Source organism: Benincasa hispida, chromosome 12, assembly GCF_009727055.1.
Source record: "Benincasa hispida cultivar B227 chromosome 12, ASM972705v1, whole genome shotgun sequence".
Taxonomy (NCBI): domain Eukaryota; kingdom Viridiplantae; phylum Streptophyta; class Magnoliopsida; order Cucurbitales; family Cucurbitaceae; genus Benincasa; species Benincasa hispida.
Genome location: NC_052360.1, coordinates 73,637,937 through 73,663,732, shown reverse-complemented (window position 1 = coordinate 73,663,732; position 25,796 = coordinate 73,637,937). Strand labels below are relative to the sequence as shown.

The following is a 25,796-nucleotide window of genomic DNA, read 5'->3' as shown; positions in this document are numbered from 1 at the left end:
AACCATGTGATGCATTTTTCAGGTGGGAAAAAATGTTAGAAAAAGATATATGGTTGGTTGGTTCCTCATTTTAGTTATGATGAGCAATAAAAAGTGTTACCGCATCTACAGCTGCCTCTGCAGGACCTCTAATGGTTACCAAGGAAGATTCAACAAGCCGGCGATACCCTTGTTCAGGTGCAATTAAATGAGGCTGATATCCATCTGCTTCAGTTATTATCTTTCGAACATTTTCCATGGAAAGATGCTTGTCAAAATGCAATCTCTTTAATGAAGCCGGGAACTGATTGTCAAACACAGAATAAATCTTGTCTCCACCTGGGCGTCTAGAGAATCAAACACAATTGGAAAGGCAATCATTCTGGATATGATTAACTACTGATAAAAATAGGATAAGCAATGAAGCATCACATATACATACACGCCATCTAGATGTTCTTTAAATATCTGATCGAATGTGCGAGAAATTTCCATGACCATATATAATTTTCCCTGCATTGGGAGAGATTGGAGAGAGTGCAACGTTACAAGTGCTTAATACTACACAATAGTTTGTAAATGCAATATAATTCTTCCCCGCTAATGTTTATTTTTTGATTTTGGAATTAGTATATTCGTGATTATTCTTTCGTACATGTTCTCATAAATTCCTCTAGCCTTTCCATTATGTTTGAGTTTTATGAAAGAGAATTAAATTTTATAGTGAATCTCCCTTTAAAACTATTGGAAATCACTTCTGTTTACACTTACAGGCGTCCATCAAATGGTCCGAGGAAACCTTCCCAGTTGAAATAGTGCAAGAAAAATGGCAACACCATTCCTTTTTTGTTTTTTGTGATATTTTTTCTTTAAGTTCATGAAAAGAGGAAAAAATAAGAGAGAGAGAGAGAGAGAGAGAAGAGAAGAGAAAGAGACGGGAAAATGCAACTTTAGGTATGTTTAGTGGAATGAATTTATTCTTCCAGTTGAGAAACTATGGAGTGGAAAATTTCGCATAAATAATGCTTTTATAAAATTGAAGAAAATTATATCTTTTTTATTCTTTAAAAGTAAAAAAAAAAGCATGCAAACTTGGTATGGCAGATGAAAACCCTCTGGTCTCTTAAGAAGGCAGCTAAGCATAAGCCTTCAGGTATGTTTATGTTCCTTAATGCCTCGTAAAACTAATAGGTTTTTCTTTCATTTATCCTTTTTCTTTTTATTCTTCTCATTCTTCTTTTCATCTTCGAATATTCAGTGACATGTAACTTTCTTTAACAAATAACACCCCCCCCCCCCCCCCCAAAACACATCTACCAGACACTTGTTGATGTGTTAATACGTTGCAGCAAAAACTGGCTTCAAAGAAATCAAAACTGTAAAAAGTAGACGATTTTAATGCTTACTCCAGTATCAGTAGCAATAGATCTTCCAAGACGACTCAACTCTGCCTCCAATTCAGCAATAGTTTTGTTAATAAGAGACTGAAGGCCTGGAATTCTAGACTTGATGACAGTTTCCAGATGCTGAAATTTTTTTTCCACCCACGCTTTTCAAATTAGTCATCCAAACAAGACTAGCTAGCAAATGTCAGAATAGGTAAGATTCACTGTCAGTTCAGCAGACAAAAAAACATGTTCTAATTCTTTTTTGTCCTTGAAAATTAAAGTGAAATAATTAATAGAAAATGTTGTTGTAAACATAACAAACAAAGAAGGAAAAAAATCGAGTGATTATTAAAATGAAAATTTAAACCTGCATGGGCAATTCTGTACCTTTGAAAGGATCTTCCCTAAATGTTCAGAACCCATCCTACTGGCCATGTGCTGATACTCTGGACAAGTAGCAAAATATTCGCGCTCTCTACGACGAGCCGCAATCATATCAACGCTTTTATTTATATCAGCTTGTGAACGATTGACAACACCAATCCAAGGAAACTGCAGTTTATATGCTCTTCCTTCTAAGATCTGCAAAACCAAAGGGGTTTTTTATTATTAAAAATTATTTTTAAAAAATTATTAAAAAGAAGGAGGAGGAGGAGGAGGAGGAATACTTCATGCATGTTAAACAAGATACACAGTAATAGACAAGTTGCTATTAAAAATTTAAAATTTTAGGCCACCACACTTACATCAACTGCATTGGTCCCTTGGTCCATAAGATCAATTTTTGTCAAAACTCCAAATGTCCTCTCACCTGAAAGTTGATTTCATGAACTAGCACAAAAAGGGGGGAAATATAGATGGCCACAAAAGAAAATAGCCCTCAAGCGAAATCCAAATAGCTTCAATAATTTATTTATTCTCCTTTATTATGAGAACAAAATTTCATTGGGAAGAAAATAAAAGCATACAAAAAAGAGAAGCCCCAAAAAATGGAGAGTATGGCAACAAACTACAAAAGAGGCTTCAATCCAACAAAACAAGACCTAGCAAAGTAAACAAAAAGATCGTCATCAAGGTCCAAAGAGAAACATAGAATCTATTAAAGAACCAAATATCGCTATAAGATCTCTTCCTCACCTGAAAGATTTTATTATTTCTCTCCCACCAAGGTCCCATAAAATGGATCAAGCCCCAACATGCCACAAAAACATCCTTTTACACGAAAAGGTGAATAAAGAAGAATCTCTGTGATCGTCTCCTACAACTGCTTGTAAGAAGAAAAACACAATTTTCCTAAGAAGAAAGCCATCTCTCGATCTTCTTGTAAGACCTCCAATAATGAAGGTTTACGAAAGGAAGAAAGGGAAGGGCAAAATGGGAAGAAGGGAAATTGGAGGAGAAGAGGGGACCAGCCACGGAAAGGAAGAAGGGACCAGTAATACCGTTGGAGGCGCGTAGGGTGGCGTGGTACGGGAAGACAGGGATGGGGACCAGTGAAGGGTTTATTTGAAGGAATGACCAGGGAAGGGAAGGGAAGGGAAGGGAAGGTTTTTGTGAAGGTTTTGGTGGGAGAGTCGGCCTCTCGAAAAGCCGAGTGAAGCTTTATTTTCTTTCTTATTTTCTCTAAGATTGTTGTCTTTTATATTTCTATTTTAAGACTATTGCTGTTATCTTTTATCATCAATATATCATATTAGGGTGAGTTAATACCCTATTTTCTAGCGTTGAGTGTTCGTTTGGTATATTTGTGTTCATGTTCCTTGTGCAGATGAATCGGATACCTAACATTTGGTATCAGAGCACGTTCAAATCTGGGAAGAACATGCGCGATGGCTCAGAAACAACTAGAGGATCAAATGGAAGGGACTGAGAAAGAGATGCAGAGTATTAAGGAAATGTTGTTAGCCATGAACAAGACCCTGGAGAAGCTCTTGGGGGACATGAAGGAGTTGTCGATGGGCAAAGGAAAAGAGACTAACTCGGGGCCTCATGAGAGTTCGAGGGGAAATAAATCCGATGACAGTGGATTCATCTCAGACGAAGGAGCTAGTGGCAAGTTTCGAAAAAGGAAGATACAAGAAGATTGAGATGCCGGTGTTCAACGGGGAAAATCCAGATGCGTGGATATTTCAAGCTGAGAGATACTTCGAGATGCACGAGCTAACCGATGAAGAGAAGATTCGAGTATCGGTAATTAGCTTTGGACAAGATGAGGTTGACTGGTATCGCTGGGCTAACAATCGACAAAAGTTCGAAAGCTGGGAAGGATTCAAAGAACGATTACAAGATCGTTCTCGCGTATATGTGGAAGGAACCCTTCTACCACAACTGTGGAACCTGAGGATGGAAACGGTAGTTGATTACCGGAAGAGATTCGAGATAACGACAGCTCCGATACTAGAAGCGGCTAAAAACATATTAGAGACCGCTTTCCTTAACGGGCTCCATCCAGCGATCAAAGCGGAGGTGATTAGTAGGAGCCCCGTGGGCTTGGAAGAATACATTCAGGAAGCCCAACTGGTAGAGGATCGCAATCTGATGATCCAATGGTCTATGGAGGAAATGAAGAAAGGAGGCCCAAGAACAAGTCAGGCCCAGATGGGGTTCTATAAGCCCACAAAGGGGAGCAGTCAAAAGAGTGGGACTCGATATCTAGAGGCAGGAACGGTGAAAAGCGTGACGATTCCTTAAAAAGGGGGGGTGAAATGAAACCCACCGAGATGAAGTGATTGTCCGACACGGAGTATCAATCACAAAGGGACAAAACGTTATGCTATCGTTGTGATGAAAAATACTTTGTTGGTCACCGGTGTAAGTCGAAAGAGAAGCGCGAGCTGATGTTGTTGATTGCAGGGGAGGATGCTAGGGAAGTAGAGGTGGCGTACGAAATAGAAAAGGTTAAAGACGAGGAAAACAGAGAAGTGGAGAACGTGGAACTTGCGCTACACACCGTCCTAGGTTTCTCATCACCCGAAATGATGAAGGTGAAAGGAATTTTAAAGGGAGTTGAAGTGGTGGTAATGATCGATTCAGTGCCACCCACAACTTCATACATCAGAGTATAGTCACCCAGCTGAAATTACCCTTGACAAAGACTTCAAATTATGGGTAGTAATCGGTAACAGTATAGCAATAAGGGGGAAGGGAGTTTGTAAAGCGGTTAGTATCATTCTGCCTCCAGTCACAGTGACTGCAGACTTCCTACCATTGGACATGGGTAATGTCAATGTTATTCTAGGGTTATTATGGCTGCATTCGATGGGACACATGGGGTGGACTAGCCTAACATGACAATGACTTTCACGAAGGGCGAAACCAAAGTAATTATTAAAGGAAATCCGTCATTGACTCAAGCGGAGGTAAGTTTGAAAATGTTGACGCAAACCTGGGAAGAAGAGGATCAGGGATTCTTAATAGAATTTTAGAACTTAGAAATCAAAAGCAATGAGGCAGACGCCAGAGAAGAAACAGGGGAACCCAAGACTCTGGACAGATATGTGCTGGAGCTAATGGAAAAATTCAAGATGTTGTTTCAGACACCAATGAGGCTACCTCCCAAGAAGAGAGTTGATCACCGAATTACTCAGAAATAAGCGCAGGACTCGATTAACGTCCGTCCATATAAATACGCCCACATTCAGAAGGAAGAAATCAAACGATTGGTGGATGACTTGTTGACCACGGGGATCATCGTACGAACCAACAATACACCATTTTCAAGTCCAGTATTATTACTAAGAAAGAAGGGTGGAGGATGGAAGTTTTGCGTGGACTAGAAGACTGAATAAGGCAACCATACCAGACAAATTTCCCATGCTAGTCATTGAAGAACTGCTAGATGAGATCCGGTTATCATCAGATCTGAACGAGGGAGGAAGACATTACTAAAACCGCATTCAGAACACATAAGGGGCACTACGACTTCCTATTTATGCCCTTTGGCTTAACAAATGCCCCTGCGACATTCCAATCTTTGATGAACTAGATCTTCAAACCTTTCCTCCGGAGGTATGTGTTGGTTTTCTTTAACAACATTCTAACATATAGTCTAGATTGGGACACACATGTGAAACATTTAGGTATGGTCTTTGGAGTGTTAAAGGAAAACCGATTGTTTGTAAATGAAAAGAAGTGTATATTCGGACAACGAAAAATATAATATTTGGGGCATTGGATCTCAGAGCAAGGCAGTAGAAGCAGAAAAGGAGAAAATACAAGCAATGCTGGAGTGGTCTGCCAAAGAATCAAAGGGAACTTCGAGGGTACCTGGGATTAACCGGATATTATCAGAGGTTTATGGCCAATTATGGGAAGATTGCCCAACCTTTACATCAGCAACTACATAAGAATGCCTTCAGGTGGGACAATGAAGCAGAAAATGCCTTTGAAGCTTTGAAGATTATGACGACATTACCAGTGTTGGCTTTACCAAATTTCGAGAAACCATTCGTGATCAAGACAGATGCCTCGAGGATAGGATTAGGAGCAGTGTCAAGACTCGCAGCCCATAGCTTATTTCAGTCAGACGCTATCGGTCCGTGCTCAAACGGGCCAAATCAGTGTATGAAAGAGAGATCATGGCAGTCGTCCTGGCAGTGCAAAAGTGGAGACATTACTTACTGGGGCGAAGATTCACAGTCATCTCTGATCAACGAGCCCTGAAATACCTTTTGGAATAGAGAGAAGTACAACCCGATTTTCAACATTGGCTGACTAAGTTGATGGGATATGACTTCAAGATTTTATACCAGTTGGGTCTCAATAACAAAGCTACTGATGCACTCTCGAGGAAGACAGACACTGGAGCACGATGTCAAAGACGAAGTACAGATAAACATGTTTTCAACCCATCATATCATAGATGTAGAGTTAATCCAACAAGAAGTAAATAAAGATCCATCTTTGCAAAAGATAATAGAGGAGCTGAAGCAAGATGCAAACAATCATCCTAAATACACATTCGAGCAGGGGAGGCTATTGTACAAGAATAGGTTAGTGTTGTCGAAATCGTCAGCCTTAATTCCTACCTTATTACACACATTCCATGACTCAGTAATGGGAGGGCATTTGGGTTATTTAAGAACCTAAAAGAGGATGATGGGTGAATTATATTGGCACTGCATGAAAAGGGATGTCAAGGAATATGTGGAGAAGTGTGCAATTTTGCCAGAAAAATAAGGTGGAGGCCTTAACTCCAGCTGGATTGCTATAGCCCCTACCTATTCCAGAGAGAGTCTGGGATGATATTTCAATGGATTTCATTGAACGCCTCCCCAAATCAACAGGGAAAGATGTAATTATGGTAGTGGTGGATCAGCTAAGCAAGTATAGCCATTTCGTAGCTTTGAGCCACCCTTTCTCCGCTAAGTAGGTTGCATCAGCGTTCATTAGGGAGGTGGTGAAACACCATGGATTTCCACGCTCCATCATTTCAAATTGTGATAAAATTTTCGTGAGCTTATTTCGGACTAAATTGTTCGCAATCCAAGGTATGAAGCTAAGGAAGAGTACAACCTTTCACCCTCAAATGGGTGGGCAGACGGAGATAGTCAACAAATGTTTGGAAACCTATCTAAGGTGTCTTTGTAAGAGCAACCAAGGAAGTGGGAGAAATGGCTGGCGTGGGCAGAACACAATGGTACAACACAAACTTTCACATTTCGATCAATACCACACCATTTAGCATTGTGTTTGGACGAACTCCTCCCCCAATTATTGCGTATGACAATAGGAAGACACCCCATTGCACCCTTGAACAACAATTAATCGAAAGAGATGAAGCATTATTGAAGCTAAAGAATCAGTTGGTGTTGGCCCAAAATAGAATGTGTAAATATGCTAATAAAAAATGAAGAGAAGTAGAGTATGAAGTTGGAAATTGGGTCTACCTCAAGATTAGACCATATCGACAGAGGTCACTAGCAAGAATGAGATGTGAAAAGTTGTCCTCTTGTATCTTTGGCCCTTATGAGATAATTGAGAAAGTGGGGTCGGTGGCCTAACGATTGGCGCTCTTGCCAACAACAGCTATCCATAATGTCTTCCATGTCTCTCAATTCAAGAGGGTTGTGACAGACGCGACCCTAATACAACCAGAGCCATCCATACTAACGGAAGAGTTTGAATGGAATGCCATGCCAGAACGAATTCTTGGAGTGCGATGGAATGCTGAAGAGAAGTGCCAAGAATGGTTGATCAAGTGGGCACGACAACCAGAAGAGGAGGCAACTTGGGAAGCAGTGGACATGATGGAGCAACGGTTTCTAGATACTCACCTTGGGGACAAGGTGAATGGAATGCCATGCCAGAACGAATTCTTGGAGTGCGATGGAATGCTGAAGATAAGTGCCAAGAATGGTTGATCAAGTGGGCACGACAACCAGAAGAGGAGGCAACTTGGGAAGCAGTGGACATGATGGAGCAACGGTTTCTAGATACTCACCTTGGGGACAAGGTGAATTTTCAGATTGAGGGTGATGTAAGACCTCCAATAATGAAGGTTTACGAAAGGAAAAAGGGAAGGGCAAAATGAGAAGAATGGAAGTTGGAGGAGAAGAGGGGACCCAACCATAGAAAGGAAGAAGGGACCAGCAATACCGTTGGAGGCGCATAGGGTGGCGTGGTATAGGAAGCCAGGGGTGGGGACCAGTAAAGGGTCAGGAAAGGAAGGGAAGGTTTTTGTGAAGATTTTGTTGCGAGAGTTGGCCTCTCGAAAAGCTGGGTGAAGCTTTGTTTCCTTTCTTATTTTCTCTGAGATTGTTGTCTTTCATATTTCTATCTTAAGACTCTGTTGTTGTTATCTTTTATCATCAATATATCATATCAGGGTGAGTTAATACCCTATTTTCTAGCATTGGGTGTCCGTTTGGTGTATTTGTGTTCGTGTTCCTTGTGCAGGTGAAAGGGATACCTAACACTTCTCCACGAGACCAATACCAAAATGATAAACACCAAGCATTTTGCCCAAGAAGGAGACCAAGATAAGTTTAGGAAAAACTACCGATAACAAGGGCTATGACCATTCCTAAGAAGAAAGCCATTTTTCGATCTTCTCACGAGACCGGTACCAAAATGACAAACATCAAGAATTTTGCCCAAGAAGGAGACCAAGATAAGTTTAGGAAAAACTACTGATAACAAGGGCTACAATGGCCAAAGTGTAAATAACTCCTTTTATATTAGAAGATTCCCAAAATTGACCAAGTGACTTTGGTTATCTCCCTTCATATTCAACCCAACCTCATGTATATGGAAAACATCTTTATCTCAAACTAAGATGCAAAGAGCTTTCGTTCTTTATTTTTATGGCTCCTCTTGCCTCGGGCCTTCCCTTTTCTTTTCTTTTTTTCTCCTCTCCCCTTTATGTATTCTTCTAGTTTTCTGTTTAAATTTTAAAAGAATATAAAAGAAAATAAAAGAGCATGGACAAAACTCTAAACAAAGTCCAACAAGCATCTAAATAAAAACTCATGTACAATCTTACTGATAGATGCATGGAGTGTAAGAATAAGATAGTGAACATTTCCATAAATGGAAACTCTGATACTACGTGAAATAAAAGAACAATCGTTATTTGGCTCAAGTCATGCTTACTTAATAGAAAGGTAGTCACATATTTCATTTTACATAATCTAGAAGAACCTTGTTTCTCTCTTACCTTTTGGATCTACTTCACGAGAGATTTTAATTGCATCAGATGTCGCAAGATCCTGGTTTGCTGGAGAAATGGCCAGAATGATGCAATTAGGCTGTAACAAGAGTTATATGTCACACATAAGTCAACAGTTATATGCCAGACAAACTGTAACATTTAGGCTGTAACAAGAGATTTTAATTGCATCAGATGTTGCGTTAAAAACCAGATTAATTTTCAAACTAACATTTAAAAAATAAAAAAGGACAACACAACAAAAGTTTTCAGAAAAAATGCAACAGGACCATTTCATAATATTCTTAAATTAAAAAGGGAGCTCCATATTATACATACTCAGACAATTACCTTTTCTATGAAGGATCGGACCATGTTCTCAATATCTTGAACAATGCTTTCAGATTGGCCCTCTGCATATCAAAGTCAATGTTATCTTCTATCACTCAGATTTGTAATTCATGCAGTTTTTTTTATTCAACAATCTTAAATAGCTTATAAGAAGATCCAATGAAGTTAAGAACTTGGATTAATTATAAGCAATAAATGAGGAAGTCTAACTAACCAACAGCTACTTTTGTCAGCCCAGGAAGATCAATGAGTGTCAAGTTGACAACTGCAATTAAAACAAATGGAAATAACCACCGTAATTAAAACTCCATAAGAAAACAGGAAAATAAAGTGTGTAAAAAGTATTTTTCATTCTTATTTCTCTTAGGAGGAAATGGCTTCTTAAATAAAAGAAACGCCCAATTAATAAGGAAAGAATAAAAAATAGCAAATAAAATACAGCAAATTAAAAAAATAAATACAATAAAGAATTTCACAACAAAGGAAATAATCAACACTCCCCCTCAAGCTGGTTTGAAGATATCATTCAAGCTTGTCAATCAACTTGTTGAATTGGCACTTTGGAAGACCTTTAGTTAACACATGTGCAACTTGCTCTACTATCGGAAGAAAGGGAATGCATATTATTCCATTATCAATCTTCTTCTTTATGAAGTGTTTATCAACCTCAATATGTTGATCCTATCATGAAGGATTGGATTGTGGGTGATGGAAATTGGTGAATTGTTATCACAATAAATGCGTATGGGCATTGTCTGAGAGAATCTCAATTCTTCCAATAGTCTTTTTATCTATATACCCTCACATATACCATGAGCTAACGCCATAAATTCTGCTTCAGAACTACTTCTCGCAACCACACTTTGTTTTTTACTCTTCTCCAAGTAACTAGATTTCCTCCAACAAAAGAGCAATAACCCGAAGTGGATCTTCTATCAGTCATACTGCCTACCCAATCAGCATCAGTGTAAACTTCGACATGTAGGTGATTATGCTTCTTAAATAGTATACCTTTTCCTGGAGTACCTTTCAAATATCTCAAGATTCTATAAACTGCTTCAAAGTGAACCGACCCATAAGCATGCATGAATTGACTCACCACACTAACTACAAAAGCGATGTCAGGACGTGTGTGAGAGAGGTATATGAATCTCCCCACAAGTCTTTGGTACTTCTTTTTTTCTTTTACCTCTTTTTCTGTAGCAACTACCAATTTTAAATTCTGCTCAATAGGAGTTTTTGCTATTTTGCAACCAAGTAAACCTGTCTCATTCAGTAGATCAAGAATAACTAGATTTCCTCCAACAAAAGAGCAATAACCCGAAGTGGATCTTCTATCAGTCATACTGCCTACCCAATCAGCATCAGTGTAAACTTCGACATGTAGGTGATTATGCTTCTTCACATCTAGATGTGTATAAGAGACAGCCCTACAAGTCTTTGGTACTTCTTTTTTTCTTTTACCTCTTTTTCTGTAGCAACTACCAATTTTAAATTCTGCTCAATAGGAGTTTTTGCTATTTTGCAACCAAGTAAACCTGTCTCATTCAGTAGATCAAGAATATACTTCCTTTGGTTGACAAGAATGCCACTTTTAGACCTGGCAAACTCCATGCCAAGGAAATATTTTAAGGTTCCCAAGTCCTTGATTTGAAAATCTGTTAGATAGTATAGGGTTCCATCTCAAAACCAATTGGCCATGTGAGAAGTAATCCATCTGTTATAAGGAGTGTGAGTCCCCTTGGTTTTTCCAATGTGGGATTCTCAACATGCCCCCTTAAGATGGTGCCTCTTTTGGGTTCACCAATCTTGATCGGATCACAATTTCTTCTTATTGGACCGATATCATCCGTTTGGGCTTTATGGGCTCTGATACCATGTTAAAAATAAAAGAGTAGGGAAGAGAATAACAACACAGTTACGTGGAAACCCTAGTACAGGGAGAAAAACCATGATAGACACTGATTTTTATTATTAATTCTGATACACAAAGTACAAGAGAATAGGCCAAATAAATAGACTATGGGAAGCCATAGGGTACACACAATTACTAAAATGTCCCTAGGGTTACAAGCCGCTTTTTCGACAAAATCATTAGCAAGGTTTTTCTTCAAGATATTCAGTCATGTCTCATCATTACCTGTAAGTTCATATCATTAACATACACTACCAAAACAACCACCTTACCACTTCCCGTATGTTTATAGAACATAGTATGATCAGCTTGGCTTTGACTGAATCCATAGCTCTTGACTGCTTTTTCAAATCGTCCAAACCATGCTCTCGGAGATTGTTTAAGCCCATATAATGATTTCTTTAACTTGCACACTTTGTTAACCCCGAGGTCCATCTTAAAACTAGGTGGCAAGTCCATAAATACCTCTTCTTCAAGATCCCCATTGAGAAAGGCATTCTTAACATCAAGTTGATAAAGAGGCCAATCAAAATTAACCGCAACAGACAATAGAATTCTGATAGAATTAATTTTAGCTACTGGAGCAAATGTTTCTTGATAATCAATTCCATAGGTCTGAGTGAACCCCTTGGCAACCAATCTGGCCTTATACCTTTCAATACTACCATCAACTTTACATTTTATAGTGAACACCCATTTGCATCCCACTGTTTTCTTATCTTTTGGTAGTTCGACTATGTCTCATGTGCAATTTTGTTTCAGCGCATTAATCTCTTCCATCACTGTTAATTTCCAATTCAAGTCATTTAGAGCCTCCCGTATATTCCTTGGAACAAAAATAGGTCGGTTATTCTGGATGTGAAGGGTTCATGACAGTCAGACAATCTATGATAAGAAAGATAGTTTGCAATGGGATTATTTGGTACATTTACGAGTACCTTTCCTATGGACAATTGGAATATCAAGATCAGAGAGTAAAGGATTAGAAGGAGATGAAGAACTAGGAGAGGGTGAAGGAGTAGAGTATCTAATACCTGGATCTTCATAATCATTCATCGGAGTATTTGATTGGTCCTGTGATATGCCAACTGTTTGATCTCGATCTCTTTGAGTCAAGTTTCTTCTAGTATAAACCTGAAGTTCAGGATTCCGACTTGTTGAGTCAGTTTGTAGTGTTTCTCCCCTTGAAGAAGAACACTCCATACTTGGCATCAAAGGACTAGAATTCATAATTTATGGACCACTAATGTTTGGGAGAGATAAAGTATCACAAAGATCATCTTCAAGGTTAGATGTCTCCCCCTGAAGACAACTTGGGCTAAAAAACAGTTGATTTTCCAAAAAAGACACATCCATACTCTCAAAATACTTATTGGTTAAAGGATCAAAATATTTGTAAGCCTTCTTATGAAAACATAACCTCAAAAATGCATTTTGTGGCTCGAGGATCAAGAGTAGGAGTATGGACATAAGCAGTACACCTAAACAATTTAATTGGTAAATCAGAGAATAGTCGGTTATTAGGAAAAAACTCATTGAAGTGATTCAGAGGGGTTTTAAAATTCAAAACCTTAGATGACATTCGATTGATCAGATATGCAGCTGTAAGAATGGCATCTCCCCACAAATATTTTGGAACATTCATAGAAAACACAAGGGCACGAGCAACTTCAAGCAAGTGCCTATTTTTTCGCTCAGCAATGCCATTCTGTTGTGGCATGTCACGACACGTAACTTGATGAAAAATACTCTTTTCTTGCAAAAAATTAATTAATTGGTCATTGAAATATCCAGAACCGTTATCAGAGTGAAGAATTCGAATTTTAGTTTGAAATTGAGTCTCAATCATATTGTAAAACTGAACAAAAACCTTTTTTACCTCTGACTTTTTTGTTAACAAATAAAGCCAAGTTAAACGAGTGTGATCACCTATAAAGGTAACAAACCAACGCTTACCACTATGAGTCAAGACTTGAGACGAACCCCAAACATCAGTATAAATTAAGGAAAAAGATGATGAAGCCTTATAAGGTTCTAGGTAAATAAGTTTATCGATGATGTTTAGCAAAAATCCAACTTTCACACTGAAAAACGGAACAATCACATCCTTTAAATAAATCGGGAAACAAATACTTTAAGTCGAAGAAATTTGGATGCCCTAATCTACGATGCCAAAGCAATATAGTTTCTTTAACAGATGGAGAACAGACACTACTCAAGCCCTTAACTTTTTTATGACTAGCTGAACGTCATCAAAGTAATAGAGACCATCAATCATCCTAGTACGTCCAATCATCCCCCCGAGTCCTGATCCTGAAAGATACAGTGAGTTTCACAAAAGATAACACGACAGTTAGCATCCCTAGAGATCTTACTAATAGATAACAAATTACAATCTAATTTTGGAACATGAAGGACAGAATGTAATGTAAGTTTTGTAGTCAAAGGGATAGTTCCTTTTCCTGCAATGGAGGTGAAGCTACCATCAGCAATGCAAATTTTTTCAAAGCAAGACACAGGAGAATATGATTCAAATAAACAAGAGGAGCTAGTCATATGATCAGAGGCTCCAAAATCTATAATCCACAGAGATGAATTAAGGCAAGAAAGAGCTTGAGAACAAATACCTGATTGTGCCAAGGAAACACTAGGATTACCATATCATGAAGTGGTCTTTAGTAGCTTCAGGATTTAATCAATTTGCTCTTTACTAAACGGGCTGGAGTTAACAACATTATCATTAGAGGTATGCGGAAGAGAATTTCGCTCACCTTGCTTAGAACTTTTCCAATTCGCAGGTTTTCCATGAAGTTTCCAACAAGTTTCACGCGTATGTCGAGGTTTATTGCAAACATGAGGCTTTTCATGTAGCTTGTTGGGTTGATCAGAAGCTTTCGTTGCAGTATTCTCAGTCACCAACGTAGAGCGTTCAACTGAATCAATAGTTTTTTTGCAAATCATAACATTCCTGTGACTTTCTTCCCTGCGAACTTCAGAAAAAACATCATTAATAGTTGGAAGAGTAGTTTTTCCAAGTATTCTATCCCTAACTTCATCAAACTCAACGTTGAGGCCGACGAGGAACTTGTAAATACGACCATCTTCAACATTTTTCCTAAGTGATTTTGGTCCTTTGTGGACAGTTTTCCTAAGTGTTTTTGGTCCTTTGTGGACTTCCACTCATACGTGTCAAAGAGGTCAAGATCTTGCCAAATCCATTTTAGGCAGTGAAAGTATTGTGTAACTGAGTTGGTTCCTTGTCGTATATCACCCAATTTCAGGTTCAACTTGAACACTTGTGACTAGTTGCCCAAATCAGAATACATTTGAGTTACATTATCCCATAATTCCTTGGCCGTAGAGTAACACATATAGTTACAGCCGATGTCTTCAACCATAGAATTGACAAGCCAAGTCATAACCATGAAGTTTTTAGCACCCCACCCGGTGAATGACGGGTCATCTGGACTAGGGGCGGTTTTTTCTCCCGTGATATAGCCAATCTTCCCTTGACCACGAATATACATCCGAACACTTTGAGACCAACGAAGAAAATTGTCCCCATTAAGTCGAATGGCGATTATTTGTACAGTGGGACCGAGTGAATGGAGATACGATTGTCGCAAACTTTAGCAATGGGTGCCTTAGTGTCTGGTATATTGCTGGAATAAAAAAACCAAAGAGAAAAAACGGTAGATCTGGAAAGAAAAAACCAGAAAAATTGGAGAGAAAAAAACTATGGCGGTGGTAGGAGGCAGCGACCAATGGTTGAACGCGACGGTGAGTAGCGGAATGCGGCGGCGGTGGCTACAGACTTGATCGGCCGGCACAGACGGAGGCGAACGACGAAGCAAAGGTGCCTGACGGTTGATCGCTCCTAAAAAAATGGTGACGTCCAACAAATCGACTTCGAGGCGTCGACAGTCGATGGCGATGTGACGTCCGACAAGCTCTGAGGGACTGGCGACGGCGACGGATGAGGAAAAGCTCGACGGTGGTGGCAGCAGCGGCAGCGACGGCGCACAACTATGGTTTTTAGGTTTTACAAAAAAATAAGGGTTTTTTTTAGGGTTTCAGTATAATTTAATTCTCTGATACCATGTGTAAAAAGTATTTTTCACTCTTATTTCTCTTAGGAGGAAAGGGCTTCTTAAATAGAAGAAACACCCAATTACAAATAAGGAAAGAATAAAAAATAGCAAAAATCAAATACAACAAATCTAAAACAATAAATACAATAAAGAATTTCACAACAAAGGAAATAATCAACATAAAGTTTCGCGAAAGTCGGTTGATAAGAAACTTTCATAATATAGATTGTTAAATCACCGATTAACCTAAAAGCTTAAGCTAATGCGTGAAAGTAAATTTAATATTATATCATCTAATACTCCTCCTCACTTGTGAGTTTGAAATATGTAGAAGACCCACAAGTGGAAATCAATATTGATTGGGGAGGAAATGACATTGTAGGAGTTAGAACATAGGACCTCCTGGGACTACCATTCTCATACCATGTTAAATTACCAATTAACTCAAAAGCTTAAGCTGATGGGTGAAGGCAAATGTAATATTATAACATCTAACATAAATATAACCCTGTCGATATAAAACAAGAAAAAGTTGTAAGAATAAAAAAAAGACCACATCCAAGTTGTACTTTATGAGTATTCTAGTAGTAGACACTCATTATTCATAATTTTATCTTGGTTTAAATCCTATTTTGGTCCTAGAACTTTCAAGCTCATTCCATTTCCTCCATCTAATGCCTAGTTATTTCCCCCTCCTTTTGATATGATCACTCCTAAAGTATTATGATGGCATTTTTTCTAGTCATAGCCAACTAAATCTTTTTAAATCTTTTGAGATTTCAAATATCGTTAACTGACTTAACTTTATATGTTTTTAATGAAGTAAATTTTGATAAGAAGTTCCTAAATCACCAGTTGACCCAAAAGCTTAAGCTGATGGGTGGAGGCAAATTTAATATTATAACACTCCTCCTCACTTATGGGCTTGAAATATGAAGAAGAAGAAGTGGAAATGAATATTAATTGGGGAGGAAACAACAATCCAAGGGCTTGAACATAGGACCTCCTTGGACCACGTGCTCTGATACCATCTTAAATTACCAATTGACTCAAAAAACTTAAACTGATGGGTGAAGACACATTTAATTATAACAGAAGTGATAATATATCAATATAGACATTTAATATGGAAAAAAAATGTCCCCAACGTGTCTGTGTTACTTTTTAAGAAATTGGTGTTTCGATATGTCCATGTTGTGTTGTATTCCATGTCTGTACTGAAAAAAAAATGTCCCCAACGTGTCTGTGTTACTTTTTAAGAAATTGGTGTTTCGGTATGTCCATGTTGTGTTGTATTCCATGTCTGTGTCCGTATGCGTGCTACTTGTATGAAGGCATACATACAATTCAAGAACACACCCTTGACCTCCTAAACAATCCATAGGATGGTCCTAGATGGAAATTCCACCACCAGACTTGTTCAGGATGGTCCGTATGCGTGCTACTTGTATGAAGGCATACATACAATTTAAGGACACACCCTTGACCTCCTAAACAATCCATAGGATGGTCCTTTTGAAGAACTCTAGATGGAAATTCCACCACCAAACCTGTTCAGCAAAATTCCAAAAGAACCATCAAAATTATTTGAGGTTGCCTCTCTACATTTCCTCTATCTAAAGAACTCCTGCCTAGTTATCCCCAACATGTCTGTGCTTTACTTTTTAAGAAATTGGTGTTTCAGTATGTCCATGTTGTGTTGTATTCCATGTTTGATGTATAGGTTGGCTCTCCACATTTCCTCTATCTAAAGAACTCCTTCCTAGTTATTTTCCCCTCCTTTCAGCAACTGCCTAATCTACAAGAAGATATTGAAGGTGGCTAAAACAATGTGGTTGGTAGTTCTATATTATTGAATGCATGAAAGAGAAATAGTTTCAAATGTATATCCAATGGTTGTTGTTATTATTATTATTATGGTTGTTGTTGTTGTTGTTGTTATTATTATAAGAAACAAATTTCATTGATGTATGAAATTTACAAAAGGCGAGCAAGAAGCCTAATCTAATGGAGTTACAGAAGACTTCTCCAATTGCTCAAAAGAGATGTAAGATCATATGAATTGAAAAAAGATGTATATTTGCACCAAGTCATTAGCAAGGTAGATAGTGTGTTAAAAAAATGCCAAAAGAGCCTCCCTTCTCATTGAAGAGGTGGTTGTTCCTCTCCTTCTATGTTGTCCATAAGAAAGCACAGATCACGTGTGACCATATAATCTTCTTTTGAGAGCTAAAAGGATTGCCAATGAGCGTGTATAAGAGAAAGCTCAGGATATCATTAGGTAGAGGAGTAGACCATCCAAAGGAGATGGTGATTTCCTTCCAAAAACGCTTAGCAAACAGACAGTGGATGTCGAATTGACTTGGAGTCTCAAAATCGATGTGGCAAAAATGGAAACATTGGGGAAAAAGAGCTATGTGCGGGAGACGTCTCTATATTTTGTCATTTGTATCGATGGCATTGTGGCTAATCACCCACATGAAAATTTTGACTTTTTTGGGATAGAAGTTTGTCCTATAACATCAAAAGAGGAGGGGTTTGTTGCATCCCCCCCGGTCCCTAGATCAATGGTCAAAGATTTAGAGGAGAAAAGACCATTTTTTGTCAAGATTCCGTATCCATTTATCTATAATAGGCGAAGGCCGAAGACCTATAAGAAGGTTCATGAAAGCCATCCAATCCTCAAATTCATCATCTTTAAGATTTCTTTTATAGGAGAGGGTCTAACCATGTCGTACCTCCCAACAATTGTTCATGGTGGACAGCTTGTGGGATGCCAAGGTGTAGAGTCGAGGATAAAGAGACGATAGAGGAGTTGGGTCCAGTGATCATGCCGAAAAGAGGTGTTATTGCCATTCCCCACTTTGACAGTAACTCCCTCCTTGATAAGGTTTAAATGTGTCAATATAGATCTCCATGGGCCTTTTATATGCTTGGGGAAAGAAGTATTGGGCCATGAGGAATCCTTGTTCGTAATGTATTTTGCATCAATAATTTATCTCACAAGGCATCTTCTTTGTGATAGTATCGCCATATCCATTTCGCGAGAAGGGCCTTATTTTTGTGTCCAATCCTTGAATGTTGAGATCTCCATGAGAGAGGTTTAATAATTTTATCCCATTTGACAAGGTTCATCCCGGTTTGGTTGGTACCTCCTTTCCACAAGAAAATGTTGTATGGTTTTTCAATGATAGTGCTAACCTTGGTAGGGATTGTAAAGGGATAGGTAATATGCGGAGAGGTTCAATAAAGTGGCCTGTAGAAAGGTAAGGCTACCACCCTTGGATATGTGTGAATGATTCCAAAATTGTAATCTTCTTTCCACTTTCTCAATGATGGGGCTCCAAAAAGATAGAGTTTGGGGCTTGTCAAATAAAGGCAAGCCAAAGTAGGACCCAGGCCAATGGCCCACCTTACAGCCATATTTTGTAGAAATCAAACTAATGCCTTCCTGTTACATATTAATGCCCATCATCTCAGATATGTGATGATTGATATTTAAACCCAAAGCCTCCTTAAAGATTTTCACAAGACCAAAAGAGGTTCTCAACAACTCTAGGGTCGTTTGCTAGGGATGGGGTGTCGTCTGCAAAGAGAAGATGGTGGATAGAGAGAGAGCCCCTCCCAATAGGGAAGCCTTTTATGTAATCACGGTCATGTGCCTACATCCTCATCCGACTAAAACAATCCATGATAATGACAAAAAGGAAGGGTGATAAAGGGTTACCTTGTCTAAGGCCACGGGTGGCTTTGATCTTTCCCCTTCGTCAATCATTAATATGATCAAGAAGTTTGTTGAAGAGATACAACCTTTGATCCATTTTCTTCATGTTTTGCCAAAACCTTTGGCTTTTAGGACCATGTCTAGGAAGACCCAATCAACCTTGTTGAATGCCTTTTCAATGTCTCACCAGTCCCTGTTTCTTTTGTTTAGCACAATCTTCAATAATTTCATTGGTAATCAAGGAAGCATCCAAGATTTGTCGAGCCTCAACAAACACAGATTGATACTTTGTGATGGTGCTCGATAGAGCCTTTTTTAGTCGTTCAGATAGGACTCTAGCAATAATCTTGTATAGACAGAAGATGAGACTGATTGGTCTGTAGTCAACCACCATTCTAGCATCAAACATTTTAGGGATGAGACAGATACATGTTTATGTAAGACCCCTAATTATGGGAAGAGTAGGATTATTAGTAAATATTAGAATGGTTATTAGAAGGGGCATATAAGTAATTAGTTACTAAGTTGGTTAGGTCTTTTTATTATAAATAGAAGGAGTGGGGTTGAGAGGAGTGGGGTTGAGAGGAGGGTGTGGAGAATTTGGTAGTGATTTCCTAATTGGGAAATATTCGGAGAGAGTAGCCCTCTCAAAAGGCTATGGTGGTATCTTGTAAGTTCTTCATTGATATTGTAATATATATCTATGTTTTAGTGTTCTTTGTTTGTTCTTTGTGTTGTTGAGTGTTCTTGTTAGGAGGGATCCTAACAGTTTCATTCAAACAAGCATGGATAATTCCAGTCTCTAGAAAAATTTGGAACACCCTCTTAATGTCGTTCTTGAGAATGTTCCAATATTTTTTGAAGAGTTCAGCAGTGAATCCATTCAGAACAAGGGGCTATTTAGTACCAAGATCCATAATCGCCTTGTGTCTCTCCTTTTCGATGAATGGGGCTTCAAGGAAGCAAGCTTACTAGTGGGAGATAGGATCCCACTGTTCAATGGCGAGGAGGAATCTAGTAGCATCATCCTTAGTGTAAAGCTTCTCATAGAAATAAATAAATTTAGAAACAATCTCATCTTCGGTCAATAAGCTATGCCCGTCTCCAGATAATAACTCAAAAATGGAGTTTTTATGTCTCATGGCTGTCTTGATACGGTGAAAATGCTAGAATTCACATATCCCCCTCTTTATGCCATCTATTTTTATATTTCTGTCTCCACATTATCTCTTCTTTAGTGTTGATGGTTAAGATTTGCGCCTTTATACCTCTTCTTTTCTCAATGCCATCAAGGTTGGAGGTTGCCAAATTCTTCCAAGTTGTCAAGACCGGCAAGTTCAAACAGAAGCCAATTCTTTAATGAATTTAAGCAACCACATGTGTTTCTGTTCCACTCCTTTATAACCCCTTTGAGTAAGTTAAGCTTTTGTAGTGAAGCCATAACCGGGCCAATCAAGCAAAGGGTTACCAGTCCACCATTTCTTAATCAATGGAAAGAAAAAGCAGTGGTCCATCCGCATGTTTTCGAACCCGAAGGGCTGTGGTATATATCCAATGGTTATTAGGAAATGTCAGATTTTGAAACCCTTCATTTGCAACCACATGTCATAGACTGCCAAGTGTGTGGCCTTAAATTCTTTTACTTTCCTTGTGTGATAAGAAGAGGCTATATGGGATTATTTCCTGATTGTGCTGGTCCTTTTTGGAATAATGTGATTTCATTTACCGCCTTTTTATCAGGGGAAGAGGGAGAAGAAATAAAAGGTATTTTACCTTTGCAAAAATATTATAAATTAGTTGGAAATGTTCACTATTCAAAACCCTAAGAAAACCAAGTGAAATTGAACCTATATCTTATAGGTCAATTGTTTGTAACCTATAAAAAAATTCAAGAAAAATCTAAGTCAAAACTCCACTCTAGAATTGTACTGTTTCCTTTTTCTTTGTCCATTATCAATCTATGTTTTTTCATTCTATGGGTAAGCAAGCAAGCTTAGTTCTTTCTAGAATCACTCGTGTTATCATAACTGGATCGCTAACTAGTTAGTGAACCAAATCAACTTTGCTACCTAATTCTAGACTCAAGGTACTTGTATAAAACCAAAATAGTGAAAAGGTTTTGGTCAAAATTACATACAAAATTAAAATCTTAGATTATCTACTCTGCATCAACAAGAGTATACCTACAACAAAAGAGAAGGTACTTAAAGAAAGAAAAAAAATTGGAATAAATATATTTATCTAACCATTGGGAGAATAGATACTGAGATGGATTGGAACACTTGAAATTTGTTTAGTGCGCCCTGTCTCTCTATCAGTCTCGTCTGAGATCTCCTGCCTCAAAGCAGCTACATGAATAACAAGAATAGATTTTGATATAAAAATTTATTAATTAACCGAAAGATAAGCATTCAATAGTTTTGAACACGTAAAATGTATGAAGACAGGTACCAAAATCAGAAAATTTTTTCCTAGGAAGATGCATGAACTCTCCATATTCTTTTCCCTCGTCGATCCTATGAAGCTGCAAAACAAGAGGTCGTCGGGTGACAATCCCTGCAAACAACGCATTAGTATCTAACTCAAATTCCAAATAGTGTGGACATTTGGGAGAAAATAAAATTTGCTAATAAAATTGCATTTTTTATGTCACTACTGGAAAACAACTGCCTGACAAGGTTCATTATTCTGCTTCCCATTTTCACCTTGTAATTAATAAACATGGGTAGAGCTGTCAAGAAATACAATATAAGTTACCATGAGTGAGATACCTAAATTACAACTTTTAGAAGTTGACTGTTCAGCCTGTAATTACCGGGAGTGGCAAGGTATGTTATTTTAAGAAGTTGCATCCCCTTTTAAAGAGGAACTTCCGAAAGCTTATAATTTGAAAAAGTCACTTCTCTTTCAGCTACTGATTTTTACAAACATCAATGTTCTGTTGACAATATCCACAGTCAATGATGAACAACAAGGCAAGAAAATTCTACTGAAGTACTTTGCAAGTTCACGAGGGCTCTTTTCTCAATTGTTTGGGATTCCACCCTTTGAATGGAAAAAGCCAATCAGCAAAAAGGAGATGACAGCGGAAATTTACCAGCTCCCCGGGGTAAAAAATCTTTTCCAACAATGCTCTCCAACACCGAAGACTTGCCAGAGCTCTACAACCAATAAGATAACAATTTGAGTGGACTTTTCATCTAGAACACATCATGGGAAGCGATGAAACGAATTGCAATCTAAGAACTAATGTCATTCGCAAAGGTTTGGCAGGTGTTTTTGAGGTGCACAATCTAACCAAACTGAGCCTATATATGAAAATACCAAATTTAATTCAAAATAAGTCGTGTGTACAACATTTGTAAATTATAGTGGTAATATTAATAACAAGTGGTCTGATGTTGATAGCAGGAAAAAAACTATCATTTTAATTTTTCAATCAAATGGTTTTCTAACAAAGTCTGACAGAAAAATCAAGATGATAGCTAATTACTTTTAACTATGTACATGTTGCAATGCAATCTATGGCATTTGTTAATGGGCACATGAGGAAGAATGAATCCTTGAGAGTTCCATGGACCATGGACGCTTATTCCATATGGAGCCAGAGATAAGAAGTAAATATTGCATATTTGGTCTTGGTTCTATTAGACAACTAAGATCACATTTTTATCACTTCATTCAAATAAGAGTCAGACGGGAGAAGGCTAAGTAATTGTCACCACATTACTCTTATCTTATACTGCACGGACAAGGTAGTAATGGATCACCATGACTGTTAAAGCTATGGGAATCTTATGTCTACAGGATTTAAAAACTCATTCACTCTCACCCAGGTAGGACTTAAAAAGTGATTTCGGCATCAAGGCCAGAGTCCAACAAATTTTCCATTCGTTCGGTATACCAAGGTTTTCAAAATTCACCATCAAGTCTCAGGTTAACTTCGTTCATTATTTACAAACAAAATATTCATTTATATCCGCAGTGCGTCAATTCAAAGGAACTAAAACACCATCAAATGAAGGGAACAGTCGCCCGAAGACAGAGAAATAGAAAACAAAACAAATGAACTGAAGTAAAACTGAAAGAATTTCTTTATCATTCTAGACAATTGTTTCTACGGTTTGATTGCAGCCAAGAAAAGTAAGGGCATGGTCAATTTTTTTTATAACATGAATTTTCCAGGTAACATAAAAAGCACCAACTCGTGGCATTCTGGTGAAAGTATTGCAGTAATTGAAGAGAATGGATATAAAGGAACAGCAGATCATAAATCCTAGTGAAAATTTATGAAATTGCACAAATTATACAATAAATTCTGAAATGAAAAGAGAGAGAGAGAGAGAGGCAACTCGTGTGTTCAATTATATGATCAAACGAAATAGAGGAGAGAGCAGTAATTGTAGAAACAGAATGACGTCGTGAAAGAGAATTCCAAGAGAAAATCAATTCAAAACTCGGGCCACATTTGATAAGATGGCAGCAAAATGACCAAATAAACCTAAAATTCAACATAAATTCGCGTATTGAAGTAGAAGAAATGAAAAAGTGAGAAAGCGGCGTATGACCTGGCCTCCGACGACGGCAATGGCGGGAAGGGAGTCCCAGAGAGTGGGTAAAGCGCTCTCTTCACCATGGTCGCCAAGAGCAGTGCAAGCTCTCTGAAGTTTGTTGACCAACGAAATGAGATTTTCCATGAGCTAGGGAAATCGGATTGATGAGACGATGAACAGTGCCAATTGCAGCTGAGTTGTGAGGGGTTCAGTTGAGAGTGATTAAAGATGGAATTTGAGACTGAGGAAAAAGAGGGAGAATGTGGGGCGGCCATTGATGGAGTTAGAAATGGAGAAAAGAGGTAAGGCGAAGGAGAAGGCTACGAATCCGAGCCCCCTTTGAACGTTTCCAATCTTTGGTAACGGCTAGTATTCAGTTTAGTTATTTGGCTTTTCTTTTTCTTTTTTCTTTTATCCTATTTTTCCATTTATTTATATTTCTTTAAAAAAAATAATTATGTTGTGTTTGTTCATAGAAATGTCCATTTATTTGTCCGGTTGGACTCCATGGGTGCTAAGAGTTCAAGAAAAAATCGAAAAACTGAAAAATTCGTTTAACTCAATTGAAACTATTTGTCGATTCTAGTTGAAACCAGTTGATTTGACAGTTTCGAGTTGAAAAAATATATAACAAAATTTTTTTAGTCAGATTCATGTTAGGTAAAAGGAAAAAAAAAAATAGAAAAACTGAATTGAATGATAAAATATATATAATGTTATTTTCTAACTTTAAAAATTATCTTCCTCAAGTTGGTAAGTATGTGTGTCTGAAAATTGGTGGCCGTGAATTAGATATTGACCAAATAAGTTGTTTTAAAATCATATCTTTATCATAAACGTATAAATATTTTTAAATTTTTAATTTTAATTTAAGGTATATATGTCATATTTATGTATATCACTCACGAGAATGAGGATTGAAACAAGGAAATAAGGAATGTGACGTCGGATAAATTTAAAAAGAAATAATTAATCAAATGAGTTGTTTTAAAATCATACTTTATCTAAATGTCTGTCTTTAAAATTTTCAATTTTAATTTGATGTATATATGCCCTATTATGTTTATCATTGGCAAGAATGATGATTGAAATAGGGGTGGGTCATGGAGTAAATTTGGCAAGAAATGATTAGCGAAATAAATTGTTTTAAAATCATATTTTATCATAAATGTCCAAGTATTTTAAAATTTTCAATTCTAGTTTGCGGTATATATATGCCCTATTTACGTTTATCACGCATAATAAAATGGTTGATTTTTTTTCCCCTCCTAAATTACATTTTATTCTTACAGTTTTTTTTATTAAAAATAAATAAATAAAAAAAATAAAAACCCCAAAATTTGCTTCCGCCATTCTTATATTTTCTCAATAACCTCTCACTCTATCCTTAAAAGAAATAATGATAAATAAATAATAACTTGGGAAGATTTTCAAAAATAAGAAACAAGAGAAACTATTTATATAAAATTGAAAAATTTAATCTTCTTTGATAAAAGTCTATTAATGTCTATCGAGGATAGAAACGGATAGAAGTCTATTATTGATATTATGTGATAGATGCGGATACAAATAGGTATTTTTTTGGTTATTTGTGTAAATAATTTGATATTTTTCTATTGTTGAAAATTTCCCTTTTTTATTTATGTTTTTAGTGGTATATATTTATTCTCACATTTGCAAGTATAACCCATGTATGTAGGGATGGTAATGGGTCGGGTCGGGGTAGAGATGCACGGGGAATCTCCGTTTGGGGATTCAAGTCTTGCAGGAAAAACCTCACTTTTTATTTGATTATTTGATTATTTTTATTATTTAAAATTAACTAAATTAGTATTTACATTGAAATTGTAAAAAAAAAAAATTCTAAGAAATTAGTATTATTTTTACCTATAGTTGTTTAAATTGACCTTTAAAAAAATATGTTAATGTTTTTTATTATAAATTAATAAAAGTTATATTTATTATATTAGAAAATTATATTTTTTAAAAAAACTGAAACAGTAGCTAGATACTGTTTTAGTGTGTATATATATATATATATATATATATATATATAATAATAATATATATAATATATAATATATAATATATATATATATAATCGGGGGCGGGTGGGGATCGAGTACAGGGGATCCCTTCCTTGTCCT

General features: G+C 37.3%; 2 protein-coding genes across 4 annotated transcripts in view; one reads left to right on the top strand and one right to left on the bottom strand.

Annotated features, from left to right (window-relative positions):
* The window catches only part of LOC120068264 (dynamin-related protein 5A), a 32,939-nt gene extending 8,898 nt beyond the window's left edge, over nt 1–24,041 (bottom strand). The window contains exons 1-12 of one of the 3 annotated variants that reach the window (XM_039019981.1): nt 23,665–24,041; nt 22,194–22,257; nt 21,548–21,652; nt 21,343–21,444; nt 9,581–9,631; nt 9,367–9,428; nt 9,025–9,115; nt 2,114–2,178; nt 1,755–1,949; nt 1,386–1,505; nt 422–492; nt 101–326 (exon numbers count right to left, since the gene is read on the bottom strand). In XM_039019981.1, the coding sequence (XP_038875909.1) occupies nt 101–326; nt 422–492; nt 1,386–1,505; nt 1,755–1,949; nt 2,114–2,178; nt 9,025–9,115; nt 9,367–9,428; nt 9,581–9,631; nt 21,343–21,444; nt 21,548–21,652; nt 22,194–22,257; nt 23,665–23,793 (1,281 nt within the window). In that variant the 5' untranslated portion in view covers nt 23,794–24,041. Of the gene's footprint in view, nt 1–100; nt 327–421; nt 493–1,385; nt 1,506–1,754; nt 1,950–2,113; nt 2,179–9,024; nt 9,116–9,366; nt 9,429–9,580; nt 9,632–12,315; nt 12,741–21,342; nt 21,445–21,547; nt 21,653–22,193; nt 22,258–23,664 lie in introns of those variants that run through there. The other 2 variants (XM_039019979.1, XM_039019980.1) reach the window with 2 other exon arrangements.
* LOC120068265 lies at nt 508–6,284 on the top strand. The gene is made up of 2 exons (XM_039019982.1): nt 508–1,132; nt 3,136–6,284. The coding sequence occupies exon 2, from the start codon at nt 3,357–3,359 to the stop codon at nt 4,056–4,058; it is 702 nt and encodes a 233-aa protein (XP_038875910.1). The 5' UTR covers nt 508–1,132; nt 3,136–3,356; the 3' UTR covers nt 4,059–6,284.
* Nucleotides 24,042–25,796: the final 1,755 nt, after the last annotated feature.

Coding starts and splice junctions, on each gene's coding strand:
- LOC120068265 (XM_039019982.1), top strand. CDS start 3,357: ATGAGAGTTCGAGGGGAAATAAATCCGATGACAGTGGATTCATCTCAG.